The following is a 27,488-nucleotide window of genomic DNA, read 5'->3' as shown; positions in this document are numbered from 1 at the left end:
AACACTATGTTAGCAGACAGAATTTTTGCTTTCCTTCATCAAACTCATCAAATACGCAAAACAACAAGTTGTGGACAAGTTGTGACCCGTACATTAACCACACTATGAAATAATCATGGATAATTATGAGCCAGAGATGTTTTAAAGTTAAATGCAAAGCTGGATCTACACTCCAGACATGGCTGCTGCACTGTGTCACTCCGCCCAGTGGTTCACTCAAGAAATTGTTCAGAGTATTTGCTTCATGTGTCGTAATGTTACATAATCATACGTTATTATTTCATAGCGTGGTGAATGTACAGGCCACAACTTGTCCACAAGAGCATTTTGGAGTTGTTGGATTGTGTATTTGATGAGTTTGATGAGGGAAAGCAAAACTTCCGTCTGCTAACATAGTGTTAGCTGTGCAGCTGGTTTAACGGTCCCCCCAGATCCAAAAACAGCTTGCATTGACAACTAAAGGAAACAAATCTATTACTAAGACTATAGGAATTATGGCACTGGGCAAATTTGCCAAAATGTTGAAGTATCCCTTTAAGACAAGTTTATATTGGTCTCAGATGTCCCCCAAACATGCCTGTGAAGTCTGTTGCTTAAAAACACTCACCCTGCTCAGAGCAAGCTGTTTCTGTGTCTATGGCTTTAAATATTAATGAGCTGTCTGACTCCGCCCCTCACCACGCCCTTCTCAGGAAATGAATGGGGCTTAATGGATGTGGCTCTCCTGATCCTCATCTCAGCTGAGAAGAGGATCAGGAAAGGACCTGGGGGCGGGGCTAACTCCCCACATAACATCATGAGGGGAAATTTTGAGAACGGCTTGTTTAAGCACACATTTTCTGAAAGCTGGAGAAAGAGAGGGGGCTGGGGATGGATTTTTCCTGGTACTTGAGGGGAATGTGGACAGGCCAGGGGCACATATTTTTTGTTATAAAAGCCTGAAAAAGTGATTTTTGCATAATATGTCCCCTTTAATGATGCTCTAAATGCCTAAAATCGGTGAAAGGTCTGGACTGCAGGCAGGCCAGTTCAGCACCTACACTCTTTTATTGTGAAGCCATGCTGTTGTGCTGGATGTTGTATGAAGTTTAGCATTGTGTTGCTGAAATAGTCAAGGCCCCCCCTGACAGAGATGTTGTCTGGATGGGAGTATATGTTGCTCATAAACCTCTCTCTACTTTCCAGTATTGATAGTTCCTTTCCAGATGTTAAGCTGCCCAGCCATAGGCACTAATGCAATCCCATACCATCAGAGATGCAGGCTTTAGGACTGAGCCAGGAAAACAAGCTAGATGGTCCCTCTCCTCTTTAGTCCGCAGGAAATGGTGCCAGGTTTAAAAAAAAATTTCAAATTTTGATTCATCTGACCACAAAACAGTTTTCCATGTCCCCTCAGTCCATTTTAAATGAGCTTTGCCCCAGAGAAGAAGGCTGTGTTCCTGGGTCCCGCTTACATAGGGCTTCTTCTTTGCATCATACAACTTTCACTGTCATTTGTAGAATGATTTCTGAAAGTGTTCCTGGGTCCATGCGGTGATTTCCAGTGCATGACCATGCTTGTTTTTGATGCAGTGGTCCCTGAAGGCCCCATGAGAACCATGGTTTCTCCAGATTCTCTAAATCTTTTGATGATATTATGGACTACATGGTTGGATATTCAATCTCTAAATGCTCCTTGTATACTCAGTCATTTTACTGACCTGTTGCCAATTAATCTAATTGGTTGCAAAATGCTCCTCCAGCTGTTTTTCATTAATACCACTTTTCCAGTCTTTTGTTGCCCTGTCTCTACTTTTTGGGATGTGTTGCTGTCATCAAACTCAAAATGATGTTTATGTTTAATTTCTGATTGGCTCTGATAAGCAGGATAAGCATCAACATTTCATTTAGCACTTGAATATTTTGGCTTCACTCCTGTGTAGCTGTCATAGCATCCATCTTTATATACCAGTCTTTGCTTTTGTAGAAGAAAATCCTAGTGTACTGTCCTATAATTCTGAACTTTTCTAAATAATGTGGAGATATAAAGGCCACATTTCAAACATGTTTAATAAGATGCAGTATGTTTAGTGAAGTGTGTATTGATGGGAACTATGATCGGTATGACACAGTACTCACTCATGACAAAGATGGACTGTGTTGACTCACATAACCCAGCTGTCAGCTCGAGTTTTAGGTCAGCAGCTAATCTCCAGCAAGCCTTTGCCCTAGACTCACAGTGTGCCTTGATGTACAATTACCCACAAGACACCAGTGACAGACAACAGCAGGTGACAACAACACAGACCCACCCTGCTGGACAAATGTCACAGAGATAGAGGAGGGAGAGATATTTGGAGGTAGATACGCTGATAAGAAAGAATGAAGAGCTTTATGTCCACTTTATTAGAACATCTTTGACTGCTGAGTCATGTTTCAGCTCAAAGTGTTGGAATAGCGGTGATGTGTTGATGTGCTTCAGTCAATGGAGTATCCTGAAAGGAAGATGAGAGACACCAGACTCAACAATAGAGAAGAGATGAAGGCTGCTATCAGAGCAGCACCACAGAATGACTGGCCCCATGCCACACGTATACAACTCCAGAAAAGTTGGGACTCACTCTCTCATCCCTGTTTTCGACTCTATCCTCTGTCCTCCTCTATCAATAAAGGCACAAAAAGCCCCAAACAAATCTTTAAAAAGCTGGATAGAGAACACTGGTTAAGGGTTTTATACTTGTGCAAAATCATGACTGGTTTTCGTCAGTGAAGGGACGATTTAACAAAGTCTAGGTATTGGGTATCAGTAGTCTAGGTCTCTACTTACCTGCAGTTAAATGTATTAATGTCACTAAAGTCCTTGACCCTCTCTGCTTTTAAATCCAGAGGCGTTTTAAAAACAGCGCAGAGAAGTTGCTCTTCTTCTGCACATGCTGCTAACTTTTCTTCTTTGTGTGTTCCGTCATACCTGCTTCTTCCTCTTCTTCATTGGTTGTTTAAAAGTGGTTAGGAGCGTTACTGCGGCCTGTTTTGGTGGGTAATACTGTCATCTGTGATCAGGCCCGCCCACAGATTTGGCTTGGCCCCTGAAAAACCCAGAGAACGGGCCCCATTTGATCATATCAGTGTGTGTTGGATCAGTAGTATTGGTGCTAGCATCCTGCCTAACAGTTACTTTAATTTGATGTGTCAAGCTCTTATTGAGTCTGATGTTAAAGTAAATTATCTATGCCACTTTTTAACCTCTAAACCACTTTTTCAGAACATTTTTGCCACTTTTAGTCAACACTTTTCAGCCACTGTGTGCACCTATTACCCAATTTGCCCCTTTTTACCAATTTTTGCCACTTTCCACTACTTTTTCTGTCGTTTTGTTGCCACTTTTGACCCATATTGGCCTCTGTTAACCCATTTTGCCAACCCTTTTATTCCACTTTTAATCTTTTTTTGCCACGTTTAATCCTATTTCTCACATTTTGCCACTTGTCCAACCGTTTCCACCACTTTCCTTTGCGCATTTTTGCCACTGTTAACTCAATTTCACTGCTTTGTATTCCAATTTTTGCAGATTTTGACTGCATTTTACTCTTTCTTATGTTATTTTTGCCACTTGTGACTCCTTTCACCATTTCAGCCTTTTCAGCCATTTTTTTACTTTGTTTACCCCCTTTTTTTGCCACTTTTAACCCATTTTTATCCTGTTTTAAGAAAAGAAGTTTACATTTCAAAGAAGGCTTTATAGATACACTCATTAGTCGTTTGTTGAAGTGATAAGAGTGGTTGTTATTCAGGTAAAAAAAGCTCTCCCCTTAATCCCCCCCTTATGGGCGGCCGTGATTGCTGTCTCCATTCAGACCATAAACTAGAAAAGGAATTCAATTGTATTTGCTATGGGACCATGGCAGTTAAGGGTGAATACAAATACTGTTACACCCCTTTTATAAAAGTTAAGTCTCTACCATGCAAAGACAAAGCCACATATAAACAATGTCCTGAAGCCCTGGCTTTTCTCTGGACCTGAGCTCATATAAGATGGACTGACCTAAAGTGGCCTCTGTGATGTGTGGGGGTGTTTAAGTGCCTGTGACGTGGGTCACTACTACGGCTGTGAAGGCACATACAGGTTTTTGAGCAGTATGAGCTTCCATACAAACGTGTTTTTCAGGGACATCCCTGCTTATTTCAGTGAGACAATGCCACGACACATCTGCACGTTACAACATCATGGCTTCACAGTGAAAGAGGGTGGGGTCTGTTTGCAGTCCAGACCTGTCCCCCATTGAAAATGTATGGCATATCATAAAGAGAAGAGCAAAAACTGACAACAGACCCCCCCATATTGTGGAGAAACTTAAGATGTAGATTAAGAATGAATGGGAAAAATTCCGCTTTCAGTGTCTTCAGTCTTCAGATGTTTACAGATGTTGTTATTAGAAAAGGTGATGAACTCCTGTCCCAAGTTTTTTGAACATGTTAGAGCATCAATATTTGCATATTTACAACAGAGTTTATTAAGCTGGACATTAAATATCTTGTCAATCACATTTTTCACAACGTCCCAGCTTTTTAGGAAATGGGGTTTCTGTGGTTTATTGATAAAATTCCCTTCATTCCCCCTGTGTAGTTAACCGAATCATAAAACATCACCAATATTTCTCCCTGTGTGAATCCTGAATCTGTCATTCTCACGTGGACAAACGCCCACATGTGACATGAAAATGTATTTCTGTCGCTTCGAGGAAAAAGACGTTCTGAGCAGCTGTTTGTTCCCACAACAAACCCCCAGCGTCTTCAAGAGTTGTGAAATCTGAGCAGGTCTGTGTGACTCAGCTGTTTCTCCACTGATTCAGAGGTGTGACAGGAAGCAGCCCAGCCAATCAGATCTCCCGGAACAGTGAGGGTGTGCTTCAGAGCGACCTCTCTGATTGGACGAAGGCAGGCTGAGAGAAAACAAGACAACAAAGCAGACAGGAGTGTTTCATCACAGGGCAGTGATTTATAAAGAAGAGTTTAATGATTTTACAACTCTTCAGTAGGAGAGGTCTATTAGTGCCTGTGTATACATGTTTGTTTATTATGGTGTCTTTGCTTAAAACAGTCAGAAAAATGTACTGATACAGTTGTAGGAATCCACAATAATAATCAGTACTGATAAATTATCGGCCAGTATTGCAAATTTAGTTTTTATCATTCTGATAATAAAACATTAAGTGATAAAATCCTCCAATAATGAAGGGTTTTGTTTACTTCCTCACAAGACTACACATTCAAAAACAGTAGGCGGTATGTGGCCCATCATTAAAGGGATATTTCAGTGTTTTTAAAGTTGGGATGTATGAAGTACCTAAATGGCATTAGCCTCCAGTGATTTCAGTGAACCTTGCTCCTTTAAGAAGGACTCGCTCATTCAGAAGCTAGGCTATACAGCGTAACAGATGGGTATGCTTTCTTAGCTGAATGTAGTGAGTTTTTGGTAAAACTGGACCAACAAAACAGTGTTGTCTCAAATATACACACAGTTGAAAACCTTGCAGCATTTTATTTCCTGCCCAGAAAGCCTCTGTGTTTTTATTATTTTGCAGTGCTGGCTTTGGCTAGTGGATACGTGCTCTTGCATTGCCAAATAGTGACAAAAACGCAGAGGCTTCCTGGCAATGAAGTAAAACCTTCAAAAATTGTTGATAGTGAGTAAGTTTAAGCCAACATTGTTTTGTGGCCCATTTTTACTAAAAACTCACTTAATTCTTTGCTGTATAGCCTAGCCTCCTGGCCGGTACAACCGGCAGGTCCTTCTTAAAGGAGCAATGCTCACTGAAATCACTGAAAGCTAATGCCACTTCTACTGCTACTGCTTAGAAGTGGCTGCTTCTACTGCTTTTTTATCCATGCGTGGCACTGTTAAGCATGACAAGGATGTGGTTGTTTTTGTTAGGGTGTCCTTCTTTCAGATAGAAAATTTAATCAGGATGGTGCTTCAGTGAACACACCAGTATCACCTTTAATAAAGCATTGTCTGTTTATGCTGAATAATTAACATGGATCATCAGAGTCCATGTGGGATTCTGGTGGTATTGACACACCTGTTGCAGGTTAGGGCAGAAGTGGATGACACACACTGTGGAAGTGGGCAGTAATGGTCACAAATCCAGCGGGATCAAGATAAGAGTCCCGTACAGGGCTCTAGTAGTGCTACTCAGTACCAGTCCCCCTTCCTTGAGCTGAAAGTTTACCTCCATTATTTTAGGGAGTCTTTGCATTTGGCATGATTGTTTTGCAGTGTGCTAAATGTGATTCTCACCTTTCCTACTCCCCTTCTGGTCTGGTTTTTCAGGGGTAACATTTTCCCACCCACCTCCGTATTTATTCTGTTACAGTAGGTGATGTAAATCTGCCATAAAGAAAAAAGTAGAGGAGACAGCCATGTCTGCCGCTTGGGTTGATGTGTATTTATGCTCTGTACAGACAACAGAGTCAGTCCAGGCTCAGAGCATGAAATAGGCCCAGGGATTTGATAGTTTTGCAAAGATAGGAGACAGAATTGACTTTACAACTCTTCTTGCTGATGAGTACCTGTTATTTGGACACAGTTGCGTTCGCATCCCTTTTGTATTGAGCCTGAGCCCACATGAACCTTGACCGAGACCACTTTTTTTTTTTTTTTTTTTTTTTTTTTTTCTTTTTCAAAGATTTATTTTTGTGCATTTTGTGCCTTTATTTGATAGAGGAGGGCAGTGGATAGATTCAGAAACAGGGACTAGAGAGTGGGGAGAATGATGCGGCAAAGAGCCACAGGCCGGGTTCAAACCCCGGCCGCCCGTGTACATGGGGTGTGCCTAAAACCATTGACCATCTGCGTGCCCCCGAGACCACCTTTTGAAGCAGACTTGAGCTGCAGAAACACTTGTGCTCACACTGAGCAAATGAACCAGACTTTGTGGTCAAGTGTACCCGGAACAGAGCCAGGGCCCCTAATGTGAAACCATCCTAAAGAACCATGACAGAGAGCTGTACTGGGAGACTAAGCTCACTTATGAGAGCTAAACTTCCCCTTCAGTAGGATTCTAAATAAACTGACAGAGTCATCAACAAATAAACAAAGTTGTCTCCGTCATCTGGCTGTCCACGTCACTGACACATGAGGAGGCGTTTTTCAGAGGGTGTTGTTTGGAGTTTGTGGGGGGCGTTGCTGTCTCTACCCCCCTCACTCCCATCCCTCTGTCCTCCTGATGGCTACCAGCAGGAATGTAGTGTGACCGGGTTATTTTTAGATGAAGCTGCTTGAAATACTCCATCCTGAGCTTCATTGACGATAAACACAAGCTGCTCTCACACCGTGTGACACGTACAACCTGGGTTTCTGCTGACGCTTATCACCACGAAGACAAGATCGAGCTGCCTGCTGGTTTCTTCTTTGATAAGTTTTCCTCTGAGCTGTCCTGCAATCGGCAACTTTTTTTTCTGTCTGAAGATATCCAAAGATCTGGAGATGTCTCCTGAAGATCATGGAGCAGGATTGAGGTATGACTGGACTTGTTGATGCATGTTCTTGTTATGAAAGAGGACTGACAGAAATAGGAGCTTGTTGGGTGTAGATGAACGTCTTTTTTGCTTGGATCACAAACAAAAACAGATTTCCTGGTCACATTTTGGAGTACTCTACCATTTTGATAGCTTTGGGTTTATTGTCTACATTTGGAGATCCATACACCCAAAATTTCATGAACCAAAACATGGACGCCAATGTAAATTTTGGGGCTGTGCTCGTCAAAAACCCAGCATCTTCTCAATGACACATTTTACCTTTTTCCTTTGGTGATGTCTTTGGTTAAGAAAACTCAAAAGAAAGTGGAAAATAGAGGCTGGACAACTAGAAGTTTTGTTCTTGGAGGTAAACAGATTGCTAAAAAATGAGGAGAAATTTGAGCTGGTATTAAAGTAATGGATGTGATATCAACTGCATGACTCCGCAGGTGGAGGGATGGCAGATTTAGTCTTTGGGAGGGCTCAGGCAAAGATGGATATGAGGCCATTCCCTGTTTAGCCAACCACTGAGTCTAGATGCTGTTTTGTTTTTTTTTTTGCATACTTACAATCAGCTTTCTTAACTTTCTGCATACAAGATGTGCACTACACAGACAACATGGACAGACTGTGGGGTGCAACATGCAAAAGTTCTATAAGCCTTCTCAGTATTGTTGTTGAACAATTTGGGTCCAAATGTTTGAGTATGCATAGTGACTGCCCTCTACACGTTGGAGCTTGGTATTACAATTCTCTATTGGCTTATGCAAAGACAAGTGATGCAGGTGCCAGTGCGTGTCGCACTAGAGCTCCATAGTGATCACCAAGGCTGGTTTCCGAAGCAGATTTCCTCATTGAGAGCTTCTGCTGTATAAAAAGTTAACTTTAGTAGTAGCAGCTGAGAGCTAAAGTTTGCAAGGGAAACAAACATTTCCATTAGATACGTTACTCATGGCCAGATTAACATGAAAACATATCCCTGGGCAGCAACTTTCAAGGGCTTCTCTAGATATACCTGCCAACACTTGTTGCACCTACAACCACAGAATCAGCAACAATAAATAGTAGCAAACAGGGCAGTCAGTGCTTAAACATCCAAGAATCATCAAGCCAAGTACACATGTCTGAACGTTCAGTCTGACTTTTGAACCAGCTGTTCTGATGACGCTTTCCACGTCTTCGTAGCCCCTACAGAGGCTTCTCTAGTGAGCCTGGAACCTCGGTGACTTTCCAGGAACTTTACAGATTAAATCCACACCAGTAACTCTGACTGTAGATGAGCTTTTATTCCTTTTTAATCCATTTTCAAAAGTTTCTCCCACTAGTGTAGCATGCTAACCCACCATATTATTTTCCCACAATGCATTGTGACAGGCTGTGACACTTAATGGCAAGCTGTACCCTTGTTGCGTCATACTCCGCCAAACTGCGCATGTCTTTTTAGTTAGCTCATGGAGGAGATGGACTGAATCACTTATAATGGAGAGACAGAGCCTGTGACACGGCCCTCTGTGTCTCCTAACTCTTCAAAAAAATTAAGTGACATTACTTCAGCACACATACTCTTAAAACCCAGGTTATCCTGGCAAAAAGGATATTTAGAGCTTGACTGCGCACCACAGGGTATATATTTCACAAGCTTTCAAAGACAATAAAATCCAGATGAGACAAAATGGTTAAAGAGTAACTGAGAGCTTGTACGGTGAACTGAGGCCTGCAGTTCTTTAGATGTTGTTCTGGGTTCTTTTGTGACCTCCTGGATGAGTCGTTGGGGTCATTTTGGTAGGCTGGCCACTCCTGGGAAGGTTCACCACTGTTCCAAGTTTTCCCTATTTGTGGATAATGGCTCTCACTTTGGTTCCCTGGAGAACCAAAGCATTAGAAATGGCTTTGTAACCCTTTCCAGACTGATGGATATCACTGACATTGTTTCTCATCTGTTCTTGAATTTCTTTAGATGGCGGCATGTGTCACTAGTTGTAACTCTCAGTTGGCGCGTGTTTGACTGCATGTGGGGGGGTGGGTGTGTCTCATCCATCTTTCTTCCCTGTCCTGTCCACTCTAAAGGCTGACTTTAATCGCTCTTTAACTCTCCATTACAGTCAAACATATAAACAACCCGGCATAGATCTACTTGGAAAGCTGCAAAGATCTTGCATCACCACTCCCCACATGTCCATAACATCCGTGTCTTATGTTACTCGTCGCTTTTTGGCGCCATGTCTTGGACTGACACATGCAGGCATTGACTTTCTCCCTGCATACACAATATTTATGTCGGTAGTCTGAACATAAACAGGCATTAGTTGCCTCAGAGTCGGTGTTTCTGTTGTGTGTACCCAAACACACAGTTGGGTAACATATTTACAACCCTCTCCCCCCTCCCAAATCTCAAGTGAGATGTTTTTGCCGCCATTCCTCACATTGTTTGTCTGGTCCTATTTTTGAAGCATCGTCACTGGGCTTGTTAGAGGCTCAGACATGCCGCTCCCTGTGTTGTTTCAGAGATTACTGGTTGGGTAAAAAGTGACCCCTACCCAACAGCTGCTCATGTGGGGCCTTCCCTCCCCCCGCCTTCACTCCGCTGACGTCCTTGTTGTCATTTTCTCCGCTGAGTTTCAGACATTTTTCTGCTGAAGTGATGACTGTGGTGAAACTTGTCGGCTGATCGATTGGCTCATCGTTGGGAGGTGGTGGTCTTAAGAGTCCAGAGATGAAACATGATACATCAGCTTCTTAGCTTACTGGGGGCTTGATGAGCTCAAACAGCATGTGACTGCCATGAGGACTGAAAGTCTTGATTTACAGCCCATGTGTGCTGTGATGACAGTTACTCTTGTCAAGTGTTGCAAATGCTTCTGGACTAGACAGGAAAACAAAACCAACTGAGGAGGGATTTACAGAAAATCAGAGATATGCACTAGGAACGCTTGTGGTGAATCAGTTAAACGGTTAAATTTGTTCAGCAAATTAGCCAGCATGACATTCACAAGTTGGTTTAACTGTTTACTTAGCACTTTTCATAAACATGGGCTTGAAATCCCGGTCTATAAAGCTCTTTTAAACTGTAATGAACCTCCTGCCACTAGAGGCCGCTGTAGTTTCAGTTAATGGCTGCTGCCTTCCTGTCTGAGCTTTCCCCCGGCTCTTCACCAGACGTAAAAATGAGGAGCTGAGCGTTAGCATGTAGTAGGAACAGCGCCGTAAGACAGTTTTTGAAGTAAAACATGAAAATAGATAAATTAATAAATAAATCAGCCTTAGGAGCCGACCACAAGGAGACGAGTTTAGGAGAATCCATGAAAACTTTTTTTCTGTTATTGGTGTTTTATCCACATGTCAAAGGCCTTTTGGGAACCCCAAAACACTTCTTTTTTTTGAAAGCAAGTCCTTGAGTAAATATGTACACCACCCCTTTTTGTCAGGTATACAACGAAGTGCATCTGTTCTGGAACAATCACGTCAGAGTCCTCTTAACCCACACTAACCCTGCTAACAACAACAATAACGGCAGATTCCATGATTGTGTTTGTGCTGCAGAAACTGTTGAGCTTATTTTGGCTCTTACAGCAAAATCGTCTGCTCTTCTACTGCCACTGTGAGCATGAAGACCAGAATACGCCACATGTTCTTAGAACCATGGATGGGTGAGTGGATGATGGATGGATGGATGGATGGATGGGTAAAAGGATGGATGGATGGATGGATGGATGGATGGATGGATGGATGGATGGGTAAAAGGATGGATGGATGGATGGATGGGTAAAAGGATGGATGGATGGATGGATGGATGGATGGATGGGTAAAAGGATGGATGGATGGATGGATGGGTAAAAGGATGGATGGATGGATGGATGGATGGATGGATGGGTAAATGGATGGATGGATGGGTGGATGGATGGATGGATGGATGGATGGGTGGATGGATGGATGGATGGATGGATGCCTGGGTTGGTAGGTGGGTGGATGAAAAAGAAAATAGATGTTTTCCCTTAATCCCTGGTGCTAAAATTAAACTAAAACTCCTTCAAATGGAGCATTACAACCAGTCCAATAGTTTGGGCCTCAGAACTACACTGAACCAAACACAAAAGAGAAAAAGTTTTGTACTGAACTCGGTTCAAACTGTTGCGACTTTGACAATGACTCCCAAGTACAAGATTTGCAGTAAGGACACTGGAGTTAGCTGAAGTTTGGGGGGGTGCTCAGAGCCTTGGAAATGCTTCTGTATCCATCCCCTGACTTGGACTTTTCATAACCTTTTCTCTGAGTTGTTTGGGGTGTCCTTTTGTCTTCATGGTGTAATGGTTGCCAGGAATACTGATTAACCAGTGACTGGACCTTCCAGACACAGATGTCTACACTACTGTCACTTGAGAAACACTCACTGACCTCAGCTGATCTCCATCTCACTGACTGTGAGACTTCTAGCACCAGTTGGCTGAACCTCTGTTGAATTAGGTCAGTCACTCTAAAGGGGGTTAATATTTATGCAGTCACTTATTTTAAATTACGGATTTTTCATTTGACATTACCATGTAGAAATCTGTTTTCACTTTGACATTAAAGGGAGTTCTTTTGAAAATGTTCTTTTTTAAAAGCTAGACTATATTGACCCAGATTGATTTATAAAAACATCAAAGGGGGGAGGGGAAACTTTTTATAGGCACTGTTTGACTCATCTAACCTTATATCTACCAGTCTACATTGCAATGATAGAATTATATCTCAAACAGTCTTACTACATTGTCTATTCTCTGCTATAAAACAGAGAAACCAACGTTTCTCCTCTGAAAAGGAAATGGTTGATATCCTTTTATAGATCCTATCCTCATCTGAGCATGGCCTCCTTGTACTCAGTGAACCCTGGCACCTCCACATTTGAGTTTGTTTCCATGTTGGCTGGAAAACAAGCTGAAATAAAATCCTCCTCCACACTCCAGGTGATCTGATGAGGTGAAACCTGACGGTCCTGAATCCACAAAGCCTGGCATGTCTATCCAGGAACACGTCTGTCGTTCTTGGAACACAGAATTGGTTATCTGGCCGCCACTTACTGCCTTAATCGTTCACGGTATCACTGTCACATGTTCCAGCCATCATGTTTCCCTGGAAGTCGGCCTCTTGCTGTGGGCATGTGCCTGGAAGTCGAGAGGGGAGCCACGGGTTGACCTTTCATCGTAAGGGTTATGTGAGACAAGGCTGGGTGTTAGAGTCAGGTGGTGGTGAGAGTATATGTGAGACTGTAATTTCTCGTGAACACTCATGAAAGTTCCTTGAAGTCAAGCTGATACAGGAGGCGATCGTGAGGGGAGACAGGGCAATATTTAGGGCACCAACACCAACCTAGGAGAGATAACCCTGTAGTTACTGAGAAAATGATTCTATCTTTCTGTCCTTGTTGCAAATTTTACCTGGACCCTCACCAAACCAAAATGGCTCAGTTGTGCCCCATTGAAATTTTTAGAGTCCCATTAAAGGTTACTTTCAGCTACATATGTGACATTTTTAGGGCTTGTGTTTTCTCTTAAACTGTTGAACTGATACAAGAAGTCAGTATTTTGAAACATGAAGTCCACACTTCTGTGTTTTGTCATACTATGAGTACATCATAGTACGCTTTTCATAGGCACGCTAATTTGCATACAACTCTCAATAACAGGAGTAAAGATGTGAGATGGCTCACTGGAGCAATCCCTGACCACCAAGGCCACCTACAAGGGAGGATAAAAGGAAGAGCTGGGACCCAAGCAAACAGGTGGCCCATGGAGATCAGTGAAATCAGTTGTAATAACCACATTATATTACCCTTTATTTCTAACCACTCTCAAAAAAGCAACAAAAATGAAATTCATTATTCATGCTGCTATTTGGAACAACATAGTCCTTTTTTGTTTTTTGGTAATCTTAACAATGTGGGTGGGCTTATTGAAAAATCAAATTTGGCACGGTGGCGCAGGGGTAAGCACTGTTGCCTCACAGCAAGAAGGTCCCTGGTTCACTTCCTGGTCAGGGCCTTTCTGTGCGGAGTTTACATGTTCTCCTCGTGCATGCGTGGCTTCCTTCTACCACCAAAGACATGCTTGGTAGGTTAACTGGTAACTCTAAATTGGCCATAGGTGAGAGTGTAAGCATACCTGGTTGTCTGTCTCTATATGTCAGCCCTGCCTCTCGCCCAGTGACAACTGGGATAGGCTCCAGGGGCCCATTCTCTGGGTTTATCAGGGGCCCATTGTCTGTGTTCATCAAGGGCCCATTCTCTGGGTTTATCAGGGGCCCATTCTCTGGGTTTATCAGGGGCCCATTCTCTGGGTTCATAAGGGGCCCATTGTCTGGGTTTATCAAGGGCCCATTCTCTGGGTTTATCAGGGGCCCATTCTCTGGGTCTATCAGGGGCCCATTCTCTGGGTTTATCAGGGGCCTATTCTCTGTGTTCATCAGGAGCCCATTCTCTGGGTTTATCAGGGGCCCATTCTCTGGGTTTATCAGGGGCCCATTCTCTGTGTTCATCAGGGGCCCATTCTCTGGGTTTATCAGGGGCCATTCTCTGGGTTTATCAGGGCCCATCATCCTGATTTATCAGGGGCTCATTCTCTGGGTTTATCAGGGCCCATTCTCTGGGTTTATCAGGGCCCATTCTCTGGGTTTATCAGGGGCCCATTCTCTGGGTTTATCAGGGGCCCATTCTCTGGGTTTATCAGGGGCCCATTCTCTGGGTTTATCAGGGCCCATCATCCTGATTTATCAGGGGCTCATTGTCTGGGTTTATCAGGGGTCCATTCTCTGGGTCTGTCGGGGGTCCATTCTCTGGGTTTATCAGGGGCCCATTCTCTGGGTTTATCAGAGGTCCATTCTCTGGGTCTGTCGGGGGTCCATTCTCTGGGTTTATCAGGGGCCCATTCTCTGGGTTTATCAGGGGCCCATTCTCTGGGTTTATCAGGGTCCATTCTCTGGGTTTATCAGGGGCCCATTCTCTGGGTTTATCAGGGTCCATTCTCTGGGTTTATCAGGGGCCCATTCTCTGGGTTTATCAGGGTCCATTCTCTGGGTTTATCAGGGGCCCATTCTCTGGGTTTATCAGGGGCCATTCTCTGGGTTTATCAGGGCCCATCATCCTGATTTATCAGGGGCTCATTGTCTGGGTTTATCAGGGGTCCATTCTCTGGGTCTGTCGGGGGTCCATTCTCTGGGTTTATCAGGGGCCCATTCTCTGGGTTTATCAGGGGTCCATTCTCTGGGTCTGTCGGGGGTCCATTCTCTGGGTTTATCAGGGTCCATTCTCTGGGTTTATCAGGGGCCCATTCTCTGGGTTTATCAGGGTCCATTCTCTGGGTTTATCAGGGGCCCATTATCCGGATTTATCAGGGGCTCCGCTAACTCTGTGGTAATTTTCACTGCTGTGTGAATGATGTTGGAACAGTTTTATTAGAGAATAAATTAAACTCCTGGATGTTATTATTATATTTTGCCAGAAGAATCAGAGGTTTTGTGAATGTAGTTTGAAAACTGGGTTTGTGTTTAAGGATGGAGGAACATATCCACTGTTAGGTTATCTTATGCATGGCTAACACTGCCTCTGTGTGTGTTTTCTTGTAGCTGGGAGATCATTGATTCAGGCCAGGACAGCCGGTCCGGGTCTGGACTTCAGCTTAGCGACTCCCTCAGACTTTTCCTCCAGGAGACATCGGCCTTCAAACAGCAGAACCCCGGCAAGGTGAGACAGAGGATGAAAACTACCTGAGATTAACCGTAATGCTCACTTATTTACTGCAAGAAATCCTGGAGTTGTTCTGCTCTCTGGAACTATTTCATTCAGTCAGACACAGAAAAGCATGAAATTATGATTTTGTCCTTGTTCTTCTTAAAGCAGAAAAAAACTGAATCAGTAAATGTTGTTACTGACTCTTGATTTGATTTGAGATTAAATTTTCAAAAGTTAATTCACAGCAGCATTAGACCATAGACTGTCGGCTGTTAACTGGGCTGTAGATTGATGGTAGAGCTAAAACATTTGAAAGCAGATGTACCGTTTGCTACAGGCCATTTACAGGCAAACTCGTGTGGTAGTAGAAGTTTAAATTTTTGTAATATAAAGTATTTGAATGCGTAACTTCTCTCAGTATGCATTACAGTAACACAGAGAGTTATTTTAAAAGTAACACTAAAACTGACTGAGAAAACTGTACATATTTAGTGCTATTCTTCTGTCTTTTCTCTATCTTCCAGTTCTGTCTGCTGGTTTGCAGTTTGTGCACCTTCTTTGCCGTCTTAGGACGCTACATTCCAGGGATTGTAATCTCTTATATTCTAGGTAAGTAAACACAAGAATGAACATTTTTCTGTGCTGAAGAGACTAGAATATCACTTAGAAAGAGACTACTGGTTGGTATGGATAAGAGCACTTCCTGTGCCCATTCAAACCGCCCCAGTTTGGGTTAAAACAAGCACATTTAACGTTAAAGTTCAATTAGATGGACTGCTTTCACCCTTAAAGGGACAGGGCTTTCAGTTGAAGGCAGATGCCATAGATAGGTTTCACTATCCTTTCCTGGTTTGATTAAATTGATCCCTTTTAAAAGCTAAGCTACTCATCAACATATTGATTTTTAAACCATCTTTTTTGCATCAGTATCAGGGATGTATAAGGGCCAACAGAAAAGTAACTAATTGATGGTAAGGGAGGCAACACTAGTATGGATGTTGGTCTGCTGTACAGTGCCGTGAAAAAGTATTCGCCCCATTTCTGATTCCTGATTTTTTTGCATATTTATCACACTTAAATGTATCAGACCATCAAACCAATTTTAGTATCTCACAAAGATGACCCAAGTAACTAGAAAATGCAGTTTCTAAATGATGATTTTATTTATTAAGGGAAAAACATCCAAACCTATCTGGCCCTGTGTGAAAAAGTAATTGCCCCCTAACCTGAATAACTGGTTGTGCCACCCTTGGCAGCAATAACTGAAATCAAGCATTTGTGATAACTGGTGATGAGTCGTTCTCATTGCTGTGGAGGAATTTTGGCCCACTCTCCTTCGCAGAATTGTTTTAACTCAACTATATTGGAGGGTTTTCCAGTATGAACTGCCCGTTTAAGGTCACACCACAGCAGCTCAAGTGGATTTAAGTCCAGACTTTGACTTGGCCATTCCAAGCTTGAGGGCACGAACTGACGACCGGACATTGGCCTTCAGGATTTTCTGGCAGACAGCAGAATTCATTGTTCTTTTTTGACCTCCTGGATGAGTCGTTGTTGCACTCTTGGAGTCATTTTGGTTGGCTGACCACTCCTGGGAAGGTTCACCTCTGTTCCCAGTTTTCTCCATTTGTGGATAATGGCTCTGACCGTGGTTCACTGGAGTCCTAAAACCTTGGAAATGGCTTTGTAACCTTGTGGCCAGGGAAATTGAACTCAGCTTTTCAAGAACTATGGTTTATCATCAATTACTTTTTCACACAGGGCCAGATAGGTTTGGATTTTTCCCCTTAAGAAATAAAATCATCATTTAGAAACTGCATTTTGTATTTACTTGGGTCGTCTTTGTGAGATATTAAAATTGGTTTGATGATCTGAAACATTTAAGTGTGATAAATATGCAAAATCATCAGACAACACTGTTTATTATCACTGTGCTTCCTTTAACTCATACTCATACTAATACTTACATGTCTTTATTGGGCCATGATAGTGAAAGAGACGATTGGAGCTATATGACAGAAACCAGGGTGTCATCAGCATAACGGTGCATTATAATAAGGAGATACACCAAAAATAAGCATCATGTGGCACTTTCAAATATCCTCACCCTCCCTCTGAGCCTGTCAGGGAAATACTATTATCAGTAATATCAAATATTTGACAAAGAGCACATCTGATTCAAATAGAATGACATCAGTGACTTTATAGCAAATGCTAATGGCCGATTCTTTCTTGGATCAGTTTCATTATTTTGTTTATAACTTATCTTGCCATCTTTGTGTTTTTCTCTGCAGTTCTGGGTTTTTTCCTGTGGCCTCTGATTTCATCCCATGACGTCAGTTTGTGGCTGGAGCCAGTTCTGCAGAAACTGGACTTTGGCATTGGGGAGTTTCTTCAAAAAATTAAAGAGAACCATGGTAAGTAAGTAATAAAAATGACTCAGAAATATGATTTAATATGTAGAGACCATGTCGGACTGAAACAGTATTTTCTTGTACTGCAAAAAACTTAAACTGGTGTATGATCAAATGTGGTTCCTCCATTTTTCATGCCAAAATTGATATCATAGCTAGAAATCCCACCCAAACTAAATTCATCAAGACATTTAGGACCACTATTCACCTTTATAATGTGTGAGTTTCATCAACTTCTCATGGTTAGTTATGGTTTTAGGGCCATTTGTTTGGGACCAAAACAGACATATAACCACATCTTGCAAGTTCTGGAGGAAGAAGGAAGTTTGAGACTCTCTGGGCCACTACTGATTGGTCAGATGTTGTGACGATGGCTGATCTCTGATTAGCTTTGAGAAACCATTCATACCACAGAGAGTTGGAGGGAGACCATGAAGGAAGTCAACCCTATATGTTTTATTGCTTCATAAAGGGGGCTAAACCTTTTAGTTTTTAAAAGTGTAATTCATACACTGAAAAATAAAATTAAAGGAAGTCCTTAAACAGCTGTTGAATACATTTGTTTTCAAGGTATAAAATACACTTCCTAATGCAAAACAAACAGCTTACTGAGCCTTTCAAGCATTAGATATTTAGACCTCTTTTAACCTCAGAAAGATGCTGCAATTAGGTTTTATGTGCACAATTATAGACCAGTATGAGCAGAAAAGAGTAGACACCCTCATCTATGCCATTTGTTTCATTTCTGCCCTACTAGACATACAGCTTTTTCTTAAAATAGAAATCTGAATCCTCTGTTTTTATGTTCTCTTCCCTCCAGAGAAAAGAATCCTGCAGGCTCAGACTGACAGAGAGGGCATAGAGTCTGATCTCTCCTCAATGTTTCCCAAGGTTTGCTGATCATGATCTTGTTTTAATCTAGTTACCTCTCTGCTGACAGACAGACGGGTTCATTTGAAGATAATTGAAATTTGGTACACATGATCCACATCAGGATTCAGACCTTTATGCCAGATGATGTTTGATTACTAACATTTCCATGTGTTTTCCTCCTGCAGCTCGACTCCACAGTGTGTAAGGAGATGTCTGTATCGGACACAGAGGTGTCAGATGTGACGTGGACGGACAACGGTACCTTCAACCTGTCAGAGGGACACACGCCACAGACCGAGAACTCAGAGGGTACATTCATCAGCTTCACTGATATCCTTAAGTCTCCAAAGTGTAGAGAGCAGTGTGCATTAAGTCATTTCAAACATCAGTTGCTGTCTCTTTTGGGAAACTCAAACAAAATCAATGCAACAACCTAAAAATATAGCATTTGACAACAGGATTGTGCAGCTTTGCATCTGTTAAATCTTTGCAAATTTAAGAAAAACACCCCGTCTAATTCTCAAATCACATACAGTGTATGGACATAAGTATCTGAAGAGCTCAGTGACTTCTAGCGTGGTACGGTAACGGATGCCGTAGCGATTCCATAGCTGAAGAGTTCTGAACTTCCACTGGCATTAATGTAAACACAAAAACTGTGCATCAGCAGCTCCATGGATGGGTTTCCATGTCAGTTGCAGCAGTTGCATGCAAGCCTCACGTAGAAACGTCTTCTGTGCAGTAGCAAATCATGTTTTTCTGTTTGGCAGTCAGATGGGGGAGTCAGGGTACTCCCCCATCTGGAGAATGTTACCTGGCTGACTGCATTCTGAACCTATGAAGTTTCGTGGAGGCAGGATAATGGTATGGGGCTGTTTTTCAGATCTTGGCTCAGGTCACTTACCTCCAGTGAATGTTAATCTTAATGCTTCAGCATATCAAGATATTTTGACCAATGTTATGCTTGTAACTGTGAAGCAACAGTTTGGGGAAGGCCCTTTTCTATTCTAGCATGCCTGTGCCCCAGTGTATGAAGAACTATAAAGAATGGTGAGATCAAATCAGAGTGGAGGAACTTGACTGTCCCTCCTATAGGCCTTTCAGACCTAATTTTGAACCGACTGGTTCAAAAAACAAAAGGTTTGGAACCTGAAAAGTTGGTTCTCAGCTGAAACAAAAAAACACTTGGTATCAACTGCAGCATCATCAGTGGGTGTGTCACATTCTAGGTTTTGAAGACGAGCGGAAAATGGAAAAAAATGGAGCGGAGGAGGATGCAAAGTAATGTCCTTGCACTTTGGTTCCACTTAAACTGGTGTGAATGCAGGCTGGTTTGTCAGAAAGCACCAAGGTTCTAAGACTCCATACTGGAGCCAGAGCCAGAACCAGAATCAGAACCGTATCTGTCTGAAAGCACTCAGAGTCCTGACCTCAACCCCATCAAGCACCTTTGGGATTACCGGAACAGAGATTACGGGACAGGCTGACCTCATAAGTGCTGTACAGAATAAACAGGCACCAATTCCCACAGAAACACTCAAAAATCTTGTGGAAAGCCCTCCAAAAAAAAAAAAAAAAAAACAAGACAAGGCTGTTAAAGCTGCATTTGAATATGATGTCATTAGTCTCTGTTAGTATAATGGCCAAGTGGCTTAATACTTCTGTCCATATAGTGTATATTTACTGTATTACACTTTCAAAAAAAATTTCAGCTCATAAAAATGTTCAATGTTTGCAGTGTTTAACTTGCTTAAATTACTGATTTTTCTCCCTCAACTTCTCAGACCTCGACAGAGAAGAGGCCTTCACTGGTGGCCTCCCAGAATTCCCCTCACTTGACAATGGTGCAACAACAAACGGCGATGAAGACGACGACCTCAGCCTGGGCCTTCCCTCTCCTCTGCCTCAGCCGCAGCAGCAGGTGAAATCCACGCGCACTTCCTGTCCTCACATTGACCTACCTGCCGGCAGTGCCCTCGAATTAGTCAACCAGATGGCGGGGGACGTTATCGCGGCCGCTGTCACAGCCGCCATGCAGGAGAGGATAGAAGCGGCCGTTGGCTTTTCAGCGCTCAGTGACATGGAGCGGTCAGGACTCCCAGAATCCACCCGGCTGCTGGAGCTGGCAGAAGAGTCGGATAGCGAGGTGGAGGACTTTGAGCTGCTGGACCAGTCGGAGCTGGAGCAACTGGAAGGGGAGCTGGGGCTGGGGGAGGAGAAGACCCGGGCCAAAGATGAGGCTCGGGACAAGAGTGACAAGCCGACGTCTTCTGGATTCTTCTCCAAACTGCTGAGACGCCACTGATGAATCATGGTTACTGAGGACATGTGGTGGGGAATTCTGGTCACAGTGGACTGTTAATGGTTGTGAGAAAACAATATTTCCATTTATCTTCTTTTCTGTAGAGCTAACATTGTCGTTTCAAACTGATCTGGTTGTCAGATATGAAGGTAGAAGTGTCCTTTAAACCAGGATCATTGTAGCTGAATGCTGACATCAGAACGGACTGTACCACTCAGATATTAACCCAACGGATTTTGGAAGGAAAATCACTTTGCTGCCTTTTATTGCATATTATATCCTGTGTAACTAGTAATAGTCAAAGCTAACCCATGCATCTTTATCCAGACTAAAAGATGAATGAATGGTCCCCCCTTCTCTTAGTTTGGCAGCATCAACCCATCATGCCCACATTGACAGGATAAAACACAAGTTTAAGAAAGAAATCATAGAAGACAATCTTTGCCAGAGCAATCTTCACCACACTGACTTATTATTTATTAACAGAAATTTATTTTTGAAGATGATTGCAATTCTTGGTTTGTACCCTACTTACTTGAGAGGTACCTTGCTGCAGACATCAGACATTCATAAATGCATGTGTAGTTGATTCCAGCAGAATCTTCATTTACCATCATTTTCAACTGCTTTCAGCCTTAGATCCTGGAAAAGGAATGATAGCAAGAGAAAGACAAGTTTCCTAGAGAAAGAAAGACACGGAGAGCAAGAAGAAGGCCTTATTCGTCGTAAAAGTAACAGTTATTCAGCAATGATTATGTCTGTTTAATAACATCCTTCCACTTATCCGGGGTCAGGTTGCGGTAGTAGCAGGTTAAGCAAGTCAACCCAGACATCCCTCTCCCCAGTGACACTTTCCAACTCCTCCTGGGGGATCCCAAGGCGTTCCCAGACCAGACAGGATATATAATCCCTCCAGTGCATTCTGGGAATTCCTGAGGTCTCCTCCCAGCTGGACGTGCCCAGAAAACCCCCAAAGGGAGGCGTCAAGGAGGTATTATGACTAGATGCCTGAACCACCTCAACCGTTGCCTTTTGATCTACGAAGGAGCAGCGGCAGGAATCGCTACCTTATTGTGGTAGGGGAGGGTTTGTGTGGCCCTATAAACCTGGGAGCTATTTTGTTAGGGTCTCCCAAGACAAACTGGTTCCAGGGGAGGGCCCAGACCAAGAGCAATTCAACTACCCATGATGAAACAGCACTTCGCCAGACCTGGAGGCGGAGGGGCATCTGATGGCTGTGAGCACCCTACCAGGAGGTTCAATCAGAAGGAATTACATGGAGTCACCCCCCTGTGGACCCACCACAGGGACGGGCATGGTAGCTGGTTTCAGTGTACACAGGCAGGGAAGGCTCGGCCTTGGCGTGCCAACCCCCGATGGCGCAGTCTGACCATTGGCACGTTTAATAACAGCATGGATAATATGGCGTATAATATGGCAGAAATATGGAAAAGTGCCCTCTTCAGAGCTTTCTAAATAGACTAAATTGGACAAATTACCCTCTGTTGCACATGTACAGTAGTATAGAAAATATAATTATGTGCCATAAGTTCCTCCTTATTAAATTAACATTATTTCGACTATATTAAAACTGGTTTCCACCACATTCAACAGGTGCCCTTCCATCATTGCTGCCCCTGCCCCACAAACATCCTTAGTCCTCCACGGCTAAGGAGAACAGCTTTAGCCTGTCCTTTTGATTTGCTGAGCAAAAGCTGAGATCTAAATGTGAATTAACTGACAAGTCCAAGTGTGTATGCTTTTACTGATGTTTGATGTCTGCAGCCAGGTTCTCTTAAACCTGTTAAGTAACTATTTAACTTGCTATTTTGCAAAAGCTAATAACACCAAACTGGTTAAAATCAAAGGCTGGTCACTCACTACACATTTTTAAACCCAATGTTAGGCTAAGTCAGGAGTGTCTAAACTTTTTCCACTAAGGGCCACTTTCACTTTCATATACCACACCTTGGGGATATGAAAGTTACTAAGTATTTTTAGTGATTGAGTGTGCTCAGATGGCTAGGTGTTTAGTGACAAGGCGAATAGCCAATCAATTTAAGTATTTCTTTGGAGGCCAATTACATTTAAGGGCCCCTGGCTATGCATCTAGAGCGCTATTGGTGCTGCTATTTGCTGTGGTAATCAATTAGGGCCTTACAAATCAAGAGGTTTTATTTTGTTTGCCAACATTTTTACCATTTACAGTTTCGTCTTAGGTTGGTCACAAATTAAAAAAACAACATTAAATTCTTATTGTCAAAATGTTTGTTTACAGAATTAGCATGGTGGCACCGCCTTGTGTTGAAAGAAAGAAGTAGAGTACAGTCAAGCAAAAACTTCACGTTCTATTGTGGGTCATATTTTATTTCAATTTAAAAATTGCTGTGGGCCAAACAAAAGTGGCCCATGGGCCGCATTTGGCCCCCAGACCCTAGTTTGGACATCCCTGGACTAGGCGGAGGGAGGTGTGCCCTGAGTTAAGAATCTTAAATCAAAAAAGCAGAACTTAATTTTGCTCTATCTGTTGACGTTGCTTTCTCTTTAACACCAAACTCTGAGAAATTATATTACGGTATATTAAATACTGAAATTTGATTAAACACATCTGAAAGATTTAATCTTTCACAATCACATGCCTCTAATAAAATTAACCAACAAATAAATATATTAAAATATCATGTTAAAAAAGAATTTTACTGCTGAACAATACAACCTAAACAGTGCTGTCATATTTTGGGTTAAACGGTTAAACTACTTTTGTTATATATTATCATTAAATGACTGGATTTTGGTTTAGATTCTCAAGAAACCTCATAACACAACAAATACACTGATGGAAAATGTATTAATACGACTACATTACCCATAATCCCTTAGATGTGAAACTGAATGACAATCACAAGGCCATCATACTGTAAAACACCACAGCTTGGATTGTTTGTTTTCAGGATTTCAAGTGTTAAACTTTTTTTATTAGTTTTATACTTTTTTTTTCAGGAAACTTTATTATTTGAGGGACTTTTATTTTGTTAGAACATGCTGCAGGTCTCTGAATACTATGCATGGAAATCTCATTTTGAGACATTAAAATATTTAATCATTAAAGCACTTTACTTTCAGTGCACAAATGAAGTATTGTGTGTGCTTTGGGGGAAATTACTTTGCACTCATATATCATCCCCTGAGAAGATCAGATTTTAAACTTGACTGTGGTTATTGTTGTCATAATAAAGAACTCGAGCATACGTAGTTTTCTGTCTGTTTCACATTTATTTGAGTCGACATTTTGTGCATATTTTCAGAGAAATACTGTGGGTAAAAATATAACATAAGTGTCAGGATGTGAAGCCTGTAAAGTAGCTGTCAAAATAATAATGAACGTGGCACTCTGTGGGTCTGTCAGTTTAAAATCACTGCTTGTTTTTTTTACTTCTTCACCACTCATGTAAGGACCGTTGCAAGTTACAGACGTCACAGGTGTTGACCACAAGGGGGCAGAATAATTCCACATAACCGGGCTAACGTACACTAGACCTGGGACAGACAGGATTTTGTCTCCGACTCCAAGCAGATGAGTGAACCCAAAGCTGCAGTGTTTTTATTTATTATGGCTTTATCAATATTATAAACGCATGATTACATTTCATAGTCAAATCAAAAATAAGAATACTAAGCATTCATAAGGTATGCTTACTTTACATGAAAATGCCAACCACACAATCACATATGGACAACCTGAGTGCATAACCCCACAGTTCCACCTGTGTGAAGGTGTGTGTACACAAAAACATACATCCATACCCATGGGTCAATAAAAATGCAAGATACAGCAGTTTTTGCTGCTTGCATGAAAAATGTGTTTACAAAGGGTGTTAGAGAAAGAGGTGAGAGCAAGATTAATCTTTCAAGTGTTTTGACAGTGAGTCCCACATCCTCATCATAAGAGGGATGATAAGAGTTCATATCTCAGTCTCTATATGTAGAACGTCCACTCATTCCTGCAAGTAAACATTAAACCAGGGAGATGCTTCAGATTTCCACAACTTCAAAATGTTTCTCTAGGCAGTTACTATGCCAGACATCAGCACTGTCCTCACAACTGAAGAATAACCCAGCAGAGCAGGTTCAGGGTCTGGAATCTATAGAAGCCCACTTCTGCCAAATAAAAAAGAAAAAATGTGAAAGTAAGGCAGTTCTTGAAAAAAAAAAATCCTAAGTCATTTTTATGAAATAAAAAGTCAAAATTGTTAGTTCTTATCTCATAATTTTGCCTTTTTATCTCCTAATTATTATTACTTTTGATCTCATAATATTACTTTTTATGTCATAATAATTACTTTTTATCTCATAATATTCTGTACTGCTTTGGCGTCCTGATGGCTACCGTCCTCCAGGTCTAAGCCAGGCCCATGCCCCATCTCTTCAGGTATCCTCCCAGCTGTCCTCTCCATGATGCATGCGGTCTGGACCAGCCCAACGGATCATGAACACACAGTATGTGGTGAGCTGGATCTCTATAATATACTCTCACAAGAGAAAACTAAGATTGGAAGGCCCAAAGACCAAAAGATTCTCAGACACCAGAAAGGCCACACTGTCTTGCTCAGTGAGCATATCGAATGGGTCAGGGTTAAAGTTGTGCTGACCACTTGCTCCCATTTCCTAATCAGGTGTCAAGAACCAGCATTGATTTGGAGTTGGTTAAAAGAACAGGACAGAGAACATAGTCAGGATAAAAGGGAATGTTTTGTGATTAGATTTCCTGGAGCAATTTATACAACAAACGACACCTAAGTGATAATGTAAGATAAAAGCTCGTTCAAGTCCAGGCACCCTCTGCAGGCAAATAATTAACCAGAGGACTGAAAATGTCAAATCCTATTAAAGAAGAAAGTGTTTGAGATGGGTATTAAAGTTTTCAAGCAGTGATAAGTTGAAATGTTTGATGGTCCATAGTTACAGTGAACAGATGTGCGAGGCAGATACATCTGGAACTGCCAGGCTCAGCGAGTTATCACGGAGTCAGAGATGACTCAGGTTTTAGTTTGTGTTTTGCTCTGATTGATTAAGTGCCTGATAAGTTCTATTTCAACTTTTATGTATGTCTATAAAATTCTAGTTTTAGTTGAAAACAGTGGTGAACTTAGCCATCTGGGGTCTCAAGGTAAACAGTCATTTGCCCCCCCCCAAACCACACCTATAAGACTAAGGTCTCATCATTTACCTTGGTTTTCCAGAGAGTGGCAGTAGATTGATAGTGGTCTTGTGGTCTACAGCTAAATGAGAGGATACCACACAAGACAATAAGATCAATTATGGAGACACAGAAGTATTAAACATATAATTTTAAAAATGTTTACTTTTTTCTTTGCACCTACTTCTCTTGCTCTTTAGTCTCACTGTTTGTTTCTCCTATCTCACTGGGCGTTCATCTTCCTCTCCTGTTTCTGAATGAGTTTGTCTTCATCTTTCCTTTCTCTCTCTCTTTGTCCTTATATTTGTTCTCTCTTGCTCTCGTCTTCATCTCTCCTCTGTGCTTTTTTCATATTCTGAGTGCTTTTGTCTTTTGCTTCAGTCTCTCCTCTCCTCAAGCATGTTAGGTTTTTATATTTTCTTCAGTGGATATTAAGTTTATGCTAATATTGAATACTGTTAACTGGCTGTTTATTGGAAAAAAACTACAGCAGATTACAAGAATATCTCTAATTTTCACTCTGACAAAACAACCAGAGAATGTAGAGTGTCAAACTTCTCCTGTCCTCTGGTGGAAATGTCTTCATATGTGTGTCTAAAACTAATTAAAATATCTTTAAATTATAGATGACTGCATGAAGCTCACATTTGGAGAACATTAAACAACTGGACTGTCTGTTGTTTAATATTAGAAACAAAAAAATCCCTGTTTAGTTGAATTCTCTAGGACTCCTAAGTGATCAGTTACAGACTTTTATCCTTCTGCCTCTGTTTCTCACTGCCTCAGTGAACTGATTTAAAGTTTGGCAGTTTCTCTCCTCTTATATATCCATTAACTATCGATATATACAGTACAAGCCACACCCCCCTACAAAAGACACTCCCTACAAAACACGCACACTTGTGCTATTAGCTTAGCTTTAGTTTCCACTGCTTAGGTGTAGGGGTAGCTCATTGGGGTAGGTGTGTTTTGTAGCGGCTGCAGCTAGTCCCGTCTCCTGTCTTCCTGCTGTTGTCGCTCGAATCATATCCATGCTGCGCGGTGCCATGAGGCGCATCATGGAATAGTCCATGTAGTGCAGACTGAAGAGGGGTGGGAGGGCAGACAGACTCTGGCAAGACATGGGTTATTGATAAATTAGGCACTCCGATGCTATTTTTGTGAAGGGATTTTTGTAAAAACACATAGAATGACCAAAATACAAGGGAAGGGGGCATTTTATGGGGCCCCGGGGCTCCAGGCAAATGCCTGGTTTGCCTAATAGTAAAGTCCGCCTGTGGTTAAAAATCCCCACAACTGATTCTGTCACTGTGTGGGCCAACTCATAACTTTGTGTCAACACATTACAACATTTCACACTCACACAGAGCTGGAGACAGACTTAAACATACAAACAACGCTGGTGTAGACTTGTGCGTCCATGTGTGAGTGAGACAGAAGCCCAGAAATAATTTCAGACAGGACTTGCCTGATGGGACAACACAGCATGAAGGAAACACA

At 42.1% G+C, this 27,488-nt stretch overlaps 1 protein-coding gene across 1 annotated transcript in view; it reads left to right on the top strand.

Moving 5' to 3' along the window:
• The window catches only part of retreg1 (reticulophagy regulator 1), a 32,474-nt gene extending 8,431 nt beyond the window's left edge, over nt 1-24,043 (top strand). Inside the window, exons 4-9 of the mRNA XM_041804277.1 lie at nt 15,097-15,214; nt 15,727-15,811; nt 17,497-17,619; nt 18,437-18,507; nt 18,675-18,798; nt 20,274-24,043. Coding sequence (XP_041660211.1) covers nt 15,097-15,214; nt 15,727-15,811; nt 17,497-17,619; nt 18,437-18,507; nt 18,675-18,798; nt 20,274-20,794 — 1,042 coding nt within the window. The 3' untranslated portion in view covers nt 20,795-24,043. The remainder of the gene's footprint in view (nt 1-15,096; nt 15,215-15,726; nt 15,812-17,496; nt 17,620-18,436; nt 18,508-18,674; nt 18,799-20,273) is intronic.
• Nucleotides 24,044-27,488: the final 3,445 nt, after the last annotated feature.

Source organism: Cheilinus undulatus, linkage group 13, assembly GCF_018320785.1.
Source record: "Cheilinus undulatus linkage group 13, ASM1832078v1, whole genome shotgun sequence".
NCBI lineage: Eukaryota > Metazoa > Chordata > Actinopteri > Labriformes > Labridae > Cheilinus > Cheilinus undulatus.
Note: the sequence above shows the minus strand (reverse complement) of the source record. Positions and strands in the feature narration are given on the sequence as shown.